The following is a 13473-nucleotide window of genomic DNA, read 5'->3' as shown; positions in this document are numbered from 1 at the left end:
GCTGAAGTCAAGCCTACTGAAAGAGTTGATGATGATGAAGTGGAACCAAATATAGATTTCAAAGCAGAAAGGAGAAATACAAAGACTTGAAGCCAAAAAATGATTTTTTAAAAACAAGTGTTTTGCACCCTGCTTGGGAGAAGGTGTCTAGTACTAAGCCCTGTGACAAAGCACTATTGGGCGTAATGGGACCAGTTGAAGCTTGAAAATGGTATTCTTGTCCGGAGATGGGAAAATACAGATGGGAAATTGACGACTTGGCAAACGGTTATACCGAGAAGGTTACGGGAAGTTGTGCTGCGTCAATCCCATGATACTTTTACAGGAGGACATCTCGGAATTAAGAAGACATTGAGTCACCTACGACAAAGATTTTACTGGGTAGGTATGAGGCGAGATGTAGAAGAATGGTGCAGGACATGCAGTATATGTAGTGCTAAAAGGGGACCCAAGCATAAGGGATGCCCACCTTATGTAGAGTTGCCTGAGAATGTGTCAGAGTTTGTGAAAGTGTTATCGGAAAGGACGGATGATATTCACCATCAAGTGCGTTCAAACTTGAAAACGTCTGCTGATTCGATGAAGTTAACTTATGATAAGAGATCTACTGAAGTCAGCTTTGAACCAGGAGACAAGGTATGGTTGTATAATCCCAGGAAGACCAAAGGAAAGTCTCTTAAGTTGTCTTCTCCATGGGAAGGCCCATATGACATAGTGGATCGTCTCTCAGACGTCACTTTCCGGGTAAAATGTGGTCGGCAAGGTAAGCCAAAAGTGGTGCATGCCAACAGGCTTTGGCGTTATCACAGTCCAGGACATTTCAGTTGGGACGAAGTGAACAAAGGAACAAATGACGCTGCTGAAGAGGTGTCACCTGAAGAAGCCATTGTCGAAGAAGAAACTCTACTCAGTTTTGAGAAGGGAAACGGTGAAGCTTTTGATGAAGTGACTACCACTCATGTGACTGTTATCGACGATAGGACTTTTCCTGATGAAGCAGATGAACCCCATATGAATCAGAAGCCAACGAGACGGAGACCACTACGGAAGAAGATACGTCCAGTGAAATTAAGAGACTTTGTTGAATTGTAATTCTGTGTTTGTAATTCTGTACATTTTAAGTTATTGTTATTAGTTTATTGTATGTGGTTATTGTTCGGGACGAACAATACTAAGGAGGGGCAGTGTTGCGTCAGCGAGGTCACGTGACTAGTGTCATGCCACGTTTTCTAGAAATATCCTGTTCCTTCGTGAATGCCCTAGAATTTACTAGATTGGGGTAGTCTGGTATATATAAGATGGTCACAACGTGAGGGGACAATGTGTGTAGGTAGCGTGTAATTGATCTGCAGTCAGAGAGTATTGTTGAAGTTAACGTTCGTTGTTATAGCGTTTGTCTTAGCGCGAATGTTGAAATTAAGTGTATCGTAAAGTTGTATTCGGAAAAAATAAACCAGTTTTATTTAAGAAAGGACTTGTGTCGCTAAAGTTTCGTCGGAACGAAGTTACGGAAAAATTAATTAACAAACGGAGACGTAACAATATATATATATATTGCTGGCTTTGAGACTGATGGATAAATAGCCACTAATAGAGCACACATGGCTTCTTTTAGACCTAGAAATCACTTTAATGTATAATATATACTGATGACATTGGATATGTTAAGAACTGAGGTCACGAATGTCGATGTTTAACATATAATTATGATAAAACGAGTAAAGATAAGTTAATTAAACTTGGTATGTAGTGACTCGCAGAATATATTGTCATACAATCTAACCTTTTCTCAACTGATGAAAAAATAAAACCAAAAACCTAATTTCCCAAGAAGGAAGAACACTAATTATTACAAGTCCTCACCCCCTCCCCACTTTTTAAATTCCTATTAACTTTGTTCAGGTTGGTTGTTAATGAAGTTGTATTATCTATATGATCTAATGATTACTATGTATACAAGCCTTTATTAAACCAAAAACAATAATACTTTTACAAAGAACGGGAGGTTTATAACACGTTTGGCGAATAACACTCTTCCCTCTCAACACCATACTGGTAAACAAAACACAAGCATTAGGTGTTTTACTTATACTGTAGAATGCAGATAGTTATCTGTTGGCAGCTACGCCACGCCCTATATTAATAATGTTATAATGTCTTATGAGGGAGGGAGGCGACCAAATGTCAAACAGTGAACCGGCAAACGAGCATTCTGGTAGCGTTGGCATGAAATATATTCTCACCCGCATATGTTACTAACATGGTATTATTATCATAAATATGACTTGAAAATAAGTATTGCATATATATTGCCAGAAAGCTTGAATTTCGTTTGATATGTTTTGTTTACATATAATAACTTTGTCTAACATTAAAGTTTATAAATAATTAACTGAAACTATTTATCTATATATACAGAACTAACTGGAAGTAGAAATTCGATGATGAGGAACCCATCATGTACCTGATGATGACAAAACCTTGTCGAAACGTTGTACATTTGCTGTTATGTTAAACTTATATTAAAGTTTTTCTTCATTACCCATCAAGCCGTCCCCAACCATTATTATATAATTGGAAGTAGCTGATATGGCGTGGTTGATACATTATTTATTATAGACTAATCTTCTCCCATTGAAGTTGTGGTCGCTTGGACCGCTCCAAAAATCAAGAAGACTAGTTTGCTGGTTTGCCAATTCCTTTGAATAATGAACAGGCCAATTAAAGAAAAAAATAATATTAAAATAATATATGGTCCTAACATAAATAAATAATATAGTGTTCAAATTCCTTACCATAATTCTGTTCGCTAGTGCCATAAATAAAACTGATAAAAATTACACGTCCCAACTTAACCCAAGTCACTTCGAAACAGTTGTTCGAGTAGTTTGTTAATATAAATAGCGTCTCATTCAATACTTTGTCTGTTATGTATCAGCTGAAGAGCCCGGTAACAGTCGAATGGCCTTGTCGGCACTGAATGTAACAGATATGATGTGGTTGTGTTAGATATACCCAACTGTTTCGTTTACATTTAATTCGAGAGTTATGATTTAGATAGTTATAAAGCGCGAGTGTTAAACTTAGTACTTTTAGAAGCGATAATTTATCGCAGGCTTGTTTGTGTAACTGTGTACGAATCATTGGTTGTGTAGTTCGATTGTTGTGAATTGACGTCATGTTACTCAATCCTTCAGAATTTTTCTCGTTGCTTAAATGAGTATTGTCACATCATAACGTCTCGTAGTTTGTAGAAAATTCTAGGCCCCAGTCGGGCAATATATATATATATATATGGGCGATCAAGTTAGTGAGAGATACAGTCAAATAGATCTAGACTGTGTTTGTAAGTTTAGCCATAAAGTGTGTAGTGGCGACTTTTAAAATAATCGCAGATTGTATTGTTACAAGAGAGTAGAGAAAAATAATTTGTCTTGTCAATTGTGTTCTAAAGTAACTGAACCAGTCTGTGTGGTCTTTTGATATAAAATATACTTATCTTAAGGTCTCGATACAACTGAGGTAACCCAGAGGGTAACATAAGTGAATTTATCACCGACTGTATTGTGATAGTAGTGTAGAAAAGAATAATTTGTCTTGTCAATTAAGTTCTAGAGTAACTGAACTAGCTTGTGTAAATGTTTGATATAAAAGAGAATTATTTAAAACTCTAGATACAGTTGTGGTGATGAATTGTGAACGAATGTTTGTATATACATTTGACTTGCTTTGAATACATTATTTTAAAACAAGTGGATTGTGTGCTTTCCGTTTATTGTTGAAATTTATCGTCAACAAATCACAGGCACCTACCGTAAAGAATCGCGGCCCTATAAAATCTAAGACGTTGATATATTATTATACACATTTCTTTACTTTTACTCTGAAGTTCTTATAATTATAATCTATAAAGCTTACAAGTTCGAGTAATAAATAAACTAGCGGAACACCTATTCATAAAAGTTAATTATTATCTACATGAAACAATAAATTGCGAATTCAAACAATGCATTTTTCACACATATTATCAACTTCAAAAGTATTTTAAGCTTGTTCTTGTGCAGTAATGCTGTAACACAAGAAAATAATTGAGTAGAATGAATCCAACTTCTCTACTTAACCCTGAATAACTGAATTCATGAACAAAGTTTTTAGTATTATCATTAAGATGTTTCCGGTTTGTTTGGAAAACTCTCTTTAACGGTTATTAAAGTTTTGGGCAGCACAAAGCCTTGTGGTTAGCAAATTGGGCTGATGATCGAAGGGTTCGAGTCGTGATGTCATTCAAGATGTTTTGCATTTTCGGCTATGAGTTCTTTATAAATATGACAGTCAATCCTGCTATTCGGTTCAAAGAGCCCGAAAAACCCTTTGAAGTGACGGGTAGTTCTGGCTGTCTGCCTTTCCTCCCGTTAATAGTTCAAAATTAAGGATAGCGATATCTGAACTCTAGGGGTCTCTGACCTGGCCTTTTAGTCTACATGTTCATAAAATGTCATTTAGGTTTAACATTTCAATATTCTTTCAATGGGAGCTTAATGGTATATATATATCTTGTTGCTGTTGTTGTTTAAAATTTGTGTTTTTGCATGAGTAGGTTTTTCACTGTTTTTGGCTTTTTGTTTCATAAAAACTTAGGTTTAATTTTTTTAATTATTTATACAATTTTACAACTTAATTTATGTCTTATGAAGTTCAGAAAGTTGTGAAAAGTAACTAGAAGTAACATAGTAGTTGTTCTTGTAAAAAAGTTAAATAACACGAGAAGTTTTGTGTCGATTGTTACAATTGGTGGAAATGAATGCAGTTGATGACGTAACTAATTCTACTATCATGGTTAATCGGAAGAAGCGGGAACATTACCAGTATGAAAGATCACAACAGAGATCCATAAGTCCAAGACATTGTGAATTTAACTAATTAAAGACAGGACAAAGCTCTTGTACGATCGTTAACTTGCTGCTTTATTACGAAAATTATTATTATTTTGGTTGGCAGTTCGTTCGTCTTAAAGACCATTATAAGTAAATTTTCACGTGGTAGTTGCACAAAGACAGCTGTGCTTAGAATACCAGGAAACACCTGACGGTTACTAAGATTACCTTCGAGGGCAAAATAAATATATGTATGGAAAATGCAGCAAGTCAGATGTTACACAAGCAGATGTTTTCTTGGTTTATCAGCAAAAGTATAATGATTATTTAGACTGAGTCAATGAGTCAAAAATATGTAAAGGTGCATTGGTGAGTGCACCTAAGGCATACTTGCCAACTTTCTAAATGAAAAAACCTTCATCAATAAATGTCAGCTTATTCAAGTTGTTAAATTTTAGTTATTTTAGTGGGAAAAGAAACAAGAACAACAAAAAAACAAACAAACATATGATACCCCATAAGAATAATTGCATAAAAAAAAAGACTTGCCAGCAATCTCAATTGGCGCCAAATCTTGTGTATTGCGTAAATTCACGGGTAAAAATTTCCAGTGTTTAGTTTTTAATTATGCACAAAGCTACACAAGGGCTATCTGTGCTCTGCCCGCCACGGGTATCGAAACCCGGTTTCTAGCGTTGTAATTCCGCAGACATACCGCTGTGCCACTGGGGGTTCCAGTGTTTACATTTTTTGTAGTCTATGTTTTTAATACTTTAATTTTAGACGTTCGCCAGAGGGAATTTTAACGTCACATGGTAAACATATAGCTCAGTGACTAGTACTTTTTTGAGAGTATAAGAAACGATTTGAATGATATAAAAATGCCAGACAGGCTAGAGTAGAAAGTTAATTTTGTTGATTGATTATTTAGTTTGTGTTAGTTAGTGCAGCGCCTTAAAATTTTAGTTTTTGTGTTATAACAAAGTACTACTAGAGACAACGGATAAGTTAGCAAGGAAGAGTAAGAGACATGTTATTTGTCAAGTTAGCCCTATCACTTGGTAAAACTTAGTTCGTGAAACCGAGTAAATAGTAAAACGTTTAGTCGAAGAAATAAATCATTTTCATGAAGTGGACCGAATAATCAAAAACAACTCATCAAATAACAGAAATCGCTATAACACATTTAATCCAAGCATTTATATCATCGTTGAAATAATGGCTGCGTTATTTATTTATCGGCATTCATCACATTTCGCAGCTCACTTTATAAATTAAAAAGAAACATATAACTTCAATTACTTTTAGTAAACAATTTTGGAAAAAAAATGGGATATGAATGACTAAAATTCAGAATTTATCAGGCAAAAACCTTAACTCAGAAAGTTGGTAATTCCTTATAAATGTCAAGTATGCTAAAATGTATTAAGTTGAATTTGTGACTTCTAAAGTGGTGTAGAATTTGTATGACCTGAATTTTACAAAAGTCCGTTTCAGGTTCATAGTTCTTAAAACGTAACTGTTGGATTACTTACGAAAACTTTAACTTCTGTGTCAAACATTGTCTCTAATATACATTTGAATATTAATTATAATCTTTTAGAAAGAAATAATCTTAGTATTAAAGTACTGTATTATATCACGTTAAAACTGTTAATGTTAATTATAAATAATCAATATAACAGTTAATAGTTGTTTGTGCACATATAGTTGTTTGAAGTTAAGCACGAAGCTACGAGATGGGCTATCTGTGCTTTGCCCACCACAGGTATCGAAGCCCGGTTTCTAGCGTTATAAGTCCGCATACATGTCGCTCTGCCACTGGGAGGCGTTATGCACATATACGCGAAAGTGTGTTTGTTGAGTTTGGTTTGTTATGAATTTCGCGCAAAGCTATTTGAGTGCTATCTGCGCTAGCCGTCCCTAACTTAGCAATGATAAACTACAGGGAAGGCAGCTAGTCAACACCACTCACCGCCAACTCCTGGGTTACTCTTTTACTAACGGATAGTGGAGTTGACGTTATAACAACCCCACGGCTGAATGGGCGTGCATGTTCGGTAAGGGATATCGACACTGCGACTTGCACATTGCGAGTCGAGCGCCCTGACCACCAGGTTACATCAGGCAAAACGCAAAGAAAAGCTATTGTTGTAAGTGACATGTATTAGTAAAGGTCATCTCAGTACAGAATTTCGTAGGATTCGGTTTTGTGAACTCAAGGCACTTTACATAATAAAAGCTGTAGCATTTGGCTGATTTATTTATCCCACTTTTCTTGAGGAATGTATCTGCTAAACTACTGCTACAACATACCAAATTTTTAAATCAAAAATAATTCAATAGTTCAAAACAAACTGTTGGATCAAAAATTCAAAGTTTTTGCGATTACTTTGTGTAAAACAATATAGCGCATATCGCTGGTTTGATGTAAGGCTTCGAGTTATACATCACAGAGAAGAAATGGTCTCAATTTTCAGGCTTTCTTAAAGACACGAACATTTAAAGTTTATAGTTTCTTACACTTTAGTTTTCTATTTTTGAAAACCGTTTATTTTATTTAAGCTAGTCAAATAATCAATACTGATTCAAAAACAAAAATATCAAGATTGATACAATGTTAAACAGTTTGTACTAAATTCGTATTATCGACTACCTAAGTAAATCATGAAGGTCACTTGCATGACTCATCATCGTGACATAACGAAGTACAGGCGTTACAGTTGAATATGGCTTACAAACTTTCACATACACTGATATGTATGTAACTTTGGTCATTCAGTCTGCTATTACCCTTCCCATTGACATAATGGCGCCGTATAGATGGCGTTAGTGTTATGGTTGAAGTCGTCGGCCTATCATTAAAGTGACCTCCATTATTTCCGGTCTGAATGTTTGTCGGGGAAAAGAGAACTGGCCGACGAGTGTACGATAATCTAAACATGGCAACGGTCACACTTAGGCCTAGAACTTCATATTTTTGTTTTCCGTCTGGAAAGATGTACGGGAAGCGGCGAACTGAGGACTCTATGACGGGTACAGTTGCCTCGATTCGTTAGGTGCCTGTGTAGGGAGTTCAAAAGGGCAATTCTATTTCGGCCTTGAAACGAAGTGGTAGAAGACCATAAATAACATTGTAACTGGAAGTAATACAGCTACAGGGATGTAGTTTCTTACACATAACTCCAGCATGGAACCCGGACCTCAGCATGTAGGCACCTCCGGTTGTCCCTTATTACGACCACTGTTTTTACGATTATTAAAGGGTCACTACTATCAATAAATAGTACTCAACATTCCTGACGACTAGTAACATTCAATATATATATATATTTATTGGAAAAGGTTCCAGTGTGTTGTAATTGGTTCGGCAAAATATTAGCAATTCTATATTTTTATGTAAAATGTTGGATAATTCTTGAAATGCTAAATTAAAAAAACAACAAAACATACAAACTCATTAATATCAATTCCACCAATGAATTGTAAAACAACACAAAAAAAAGTCACATGCCATCTTAAACATGGCGTAAATTCCTGATTATACAGTTTCGAGCAACTCTTGGTATCTTTGAAACATATCTTTTATCGAGTTTTTTATAGATGAACAAACAGCAAGCATCAGCTTCAAGTGAATTAGCGAAGGAAAACTAATCTGTAATTACTTAATAAATACAAAAATCACTCAAATTAAATTTAAATTCGGGCTCTCACGGTGATTGTAGTTCTTTTATTATTTGTAAGAGATGTTTATTTGTAATTATTACAAAGCTTCTCCCCAGTTAAATTATGTTCGCAGAGACAAGACTGTGTTCCAGGGACATTTTTCAACCCACCCCCGAATATGATATCACTATAAAACCCTGCAACATACAGCCTGAAGTAGATGTTACTATAACAGCCTGCAAAAACCCAAGACCTAAACAAGATATCACTATAACAATCTCCAACTATGACCTGAACAAGATATCACTATAAAACCCTGCAACATACAGCCTGAAGTAGATATTCCTATAACAGCCTGCAACAACCCAAGACCTAAACAAGATATCACTATAACAATCTCCAACTATGACCTGAACAAGATATCACTATAAAACCCTGCAACATATAGTCTGAAGTAGATATTACTATAACAGCCTGCAACAACCCAAGACCTAAACAAGATATCATTATAACAATCTCCAACTATGCCCTGAACAAGATATCACTATAACAATCTCCAACTATGCCCTGAACAAGATATCACCATAACGATCTCCAACTTACGTCCTTAACTATATATTACTGTCAGAACCTTCAATCTACATCCTGCAAAAGCTATCACTATAACAGCCTATCTAGTTCAGAGCATGGGTTGAAGGCTGTAACAATCATATCTAGTTCAGGTCATAGATTGCATGATTGTTACAGCCTTCAACCCATGCCCTGAACAAGATGACACAATATCAACCTTCAACCCACATCCTGAACAAGATATCACTGTCCACAACCTTCAAAAACCTACTGCCTGAGTTAGCTACCCTAGGTCGTTATAGTGATAGCTAAGTCAACTGACAACAATGGCGTCCTTGCAACTCGGGGTTTGAGAACTTAAAAGACTTGTCAATCTTGTGACGTTACTTAAATAAGCGAAATGAAAAGTTGCAAAACCCCAAATCAAGTTCTACTACAGTGTCATTATCTAATAGCAAGTAATATAGAGTAAATATAAAATCATCGACAATAGGTCATCTTAAAATTGGCATGTTGTCTGTAGAGTGACATACATTCGTCCTCACAAAAAAGAAAGGATAACTTGAACCAATATTAACTTTACTCGTTCAGTAATCTACGAGCCAAAATACAGAATTTAGTATTTGTTATGTAGTAATAATAATAATAATAATTTTTTTTTACATTATATTGAAAGAAACTACAACGCAGAATTTTAATTAACTTTTTCAAATATTATTTGACTTGGTTTCATCCGAACTAAGTTATCATCACATTTCAGATTTCACTCATGATGATGATGAAAATGTTAAATAACTTTTTTGTTCCTAACCAGTGTATTCATTACTTGACATAAACGTTTCACGTCAAGAAGTAATGTGTTTTATTGCAACCTATGATTAGATGTAATACACTATTATTATTTTGTCCAACAAGTGCGACTTTTAAGTCAACTTATCTCTTAATTTCATGCTCTGCCAGTTTAAAAGCTGAAAAGTTGTAACGTGTAACCCTCCAATTAACAGCTGACAGTTAGTGGACTGAGGTATTTTATAAAGAATTGAATATTAATTATAGCATATTCACGCATGGATGTTAAAAACAAATTGGGAAATCCACCAGAATTTATTCCCTAACTCCTTTTTACATGACTTTTAATTATGAGTCACGACATAGCACGAAAGATCAAATCGTCAAATTTCCACGTGAATATTATAAATATATAGTAACATGATCGTATTGTTTGGTCCTTATTATCTCAATATTTAGAAGTGTGAAATTAATTTTTAAAAAATGTCGTGGTCTATAAGAACATAATTGGGGCATAAGTAATGAAAACGAATTATTTTTAAATTAGCTGTAACCTTTAGTTAATATGAATTATAAAAACGGTGAACGTTATCGAAGCAGCCAACTAAGACGGTCTTATTAATTAATGCTTACTCGTCGCCTAGCAACACCACAATCGATAGGCTTAGAGCCCAGACTGACTGATGCTTCACTAAGTCTTTAGGTGTTTAATTTGGAAATTTACGGTACTTTGTTATATATATGTAATGGTTTGTGCAATTTATAATACAAAACGTTTGAAAATTATATCTAGCAGTGACTCTAAAATTCAAGAGTAACGTATTTCCTGTAATATCAAGAGTTTTGACATATAACATCAGTGTGCTTATCAAAAATATGGTACAATAAAGTCTTAGTTAAAACTCGTTACTCAATTTGATAAAATGTATGATATTTTATAACTTTAAGTTCCGAGAAAAACCAATATTACAAACAGATGAACAAGGTAAAATGGGAATGAAAACCCTATATTACAGACACTTTACAAGTTACTTACTACAATTTGAACTTCTGATAAAGACGTCCGCTGCTTAGTGGGCCAAGCTTCACAGGCTGAGAACACCAAGGTGAAACAAACAAATAGAGTTACTAGCCATTCAAAAACACACAATCGTATCACTTTATCGTTGTGAGTATATTTTATTCTAAGCAGCGACTCCTGGTGCATTCGGCACTTGTCAACTCTAGGACTTTCTGTACAATCTAAATCCAAAATTTGCCGCCCGACAAGATCTTCTCCACTGAAGGAGTTTGTTACCATGGCGGAGTTTAGCTGCATGCTCTCGCCGGAATGATTCACGAGTTTCTTCAGTGATATTTTTTTCGTGAGCAGTCCTATTGTGCTCTCACTCGCACATGGGCTGGTGTTATGCAGGAGAGAGTGCAACGATAGTAGTGTGGGGAAAAATCAAGCCCTTTTCATGCGATGCAGTTGAGCCTCACTGGCTAAGCATGTGATGTTTGTGAGAGACTGTTCGTATGTCATGGCTGTGCGAGGAAGTCGGCGCATGAACTGCAAGCACTGTACTCATATGATCCTATTCACACAACAAAGGCTGTTAAGTAGCTCAGTTTACGAGCAACCCAGTGCGCACGAAAGCCGTGAGCAGTAACCAGTCTTTTTGCTGTGGTCTCGCCTTAATACTTCCGAAGCTGTAACAGTTTAGCAGCTGCTTTAAGTTTACAATTGTTTTAGTCACTTGCTTTAAAGAACAAGCTGGACAAAAGCACAGTTAAACATTTTAAAGATGAAATAGCATCATTTACTATGTCAAAATTACTAGATAATTTTCAGTCTCAGTTAGCTTTAGTGATATTATTAACTTCCATTATTTGATTTGTACAATTACGAAAAAAAATATGAGTACATCTTTGTGAACAAGGAAATATGTTATGAAACATAAAATATTTAAAAAAGTAGAAATGTAATACTTTATAGTTAACGGATTTGAATCATTTACAAGTATATGATTATTATACACTATTTTCTCGTGTTTTGTTAGGAATCACTTCATCATTTTGCGTGACTTAATGAAGATGATCAAACACAGTCTTCCAAAGGATTGCAAATTGCGTTTGAGATTCCCAGTTTTATACTAATAAGCTGACAGCGTGAATAATTGAAAGATCATGCCGCTTTCATTTTTTTTTACTTTTTTGTCTTTAAGTCTTCTCAAGAGGAAGGTAGTAACATACTGTTACGTCTCCGTTCGTTAGTTAATTTTCCGTAAATTCGTTCCGACGAAACTTTAGCGACACAAGTCCTTTCTTAAATAAAACTGGTTTATTCTTTCTGAATATAACTTTGCGATACACTTAATTTCAACAGTTGCGCTATAATTTTCAACGAACGTCTCACGTGCTCGACTTCAACAATACTCAGTTCAATTACACACTCTCTGACTGCAGTTCAATTACTCACATATTGTTGTCCCGTCACGTTGTGAACGTCTTATATATACCAGGCTACCCCCAATCTAGTAGTCTCCCGACAATTCACGAAGGAACAGGATATTTCTAGAAGGAGGTGGCGTGATACTAGTCACGTGATCTAGCTGACGCAACACTGCCCCTCCTTAGTAGCCACTTACATTAAACCAATAACAATTAACAATAACTTAATTAAATGTACAGAATTACAAACACAAAATTACAATTCAACAAAGTCTCTTAATTTCACTGGACGTCTCTTCTTCCGTACTGGTCTCCGTCTCGTTGGCTTCTGCTTCATATGGGGTTCATTTGCTTCATCAAGAAATGTCCTATCGTCGGTAACAGTCACATCAGTGGTAGTAACTTCATCAAGAGCTTCACCGTTTCCCTTCTCAAAACTGAGTAGAGTTTCTTCTTTGACAGTGGCTTCTTCAGATGGCACGTCTTCAGCAGCGTCATTTGTTCTGTTGTCCACTTCGTCCCAACTGAAATGTCATGGACCGTGATAACGCCAAAGCCTGTTGGCATGCACCACTTTTGGCTTACCTCGCCGACCACATATGTTATATGGGCCTTCCCATGGAGAAGACAACTTAAGAGACTTTCCTTTGGTCTTCCTGGGATTATACAACCATACCTTGGGTCCTGGTACAAAGCTTACTTCAGTAGATCTCTTATCATAAGTTAACTTCATCGAATCAGCAGACGTTTTCAAGTTTGAACGTACTTGATGGTGAATATTATCCATCCTTTCCAATAACACTTTCACGAATTCTGACACATTCTCAGGCAACTCTTCATAAGGTGGGCGTCCGTTATGCTTGGGTCCCCTTTTAGCACTACATATACTGCATGTTCTGCACCATTCTTCCACATCTCGCCTCATACCTATCCAGTAAAATCTTTGTCGTAGATGACTCAATGTCTTCCTAATTCCGAGATGTCCTCCAGTTAAATTATCATGGGACTGAAGAAGCACAACATCCCGTAACTTCCTCGGTATAACTGTTTACCAAGTCGTCACTTTTCCATCTCTAGTTTCCCATCTTCGGACAAGAATACCATTTTCAAGCTTCAATTGCTTTGTCACAGGGCTTAGACT

The 13473-nt window shown here is 35.8% G+C and overlaps 1 protein-coding gene across 1 annotated transcript in view; it reads right to left on the bottom strand.

Moving 5' to 3' along the window:
• Nucleotides 1-11450, bottom strand: part of LOC106462781 (matrix metalloproteinase-2-like) — a 109654-nt gene extending 98204 nt beyond the window's left edge. Inside the window, exon 1 of the mRNA XM_013922743.2 lies at nt 10936-11450. Within this exon, the coding sequence (XP_013778197.1) occupies nt 10936-11217 (282 nt within the window). The 5' untranslated portion in view covers nt 11218-11450. The remainder of the gene's footprint in view (nt 1-10935) is intronic.
• Between the last annotated feature and the right edge of the window lie 2023 nt (nt 11451-13473).

Source organism: Limulus polyphemus, unplaced genomic scaffold, assembly GCF_000517525.1.
Source record: "Limulus polyphemus unplaced genomic scaffold, Limulus_polyphemus-2.1.2 Scaffold1248, whole genome shotgun sequence".
NCBI lineage: Eukaryota > Metazoa > Arthropoda > Merostomata > Xiphosura > Limulidae > Limulus > Limulus polyphemus.
Note: the sequence above shows the minus strand (reverse complement) of the source record. Positions and strands in the feature narration are given on the sequence as shown.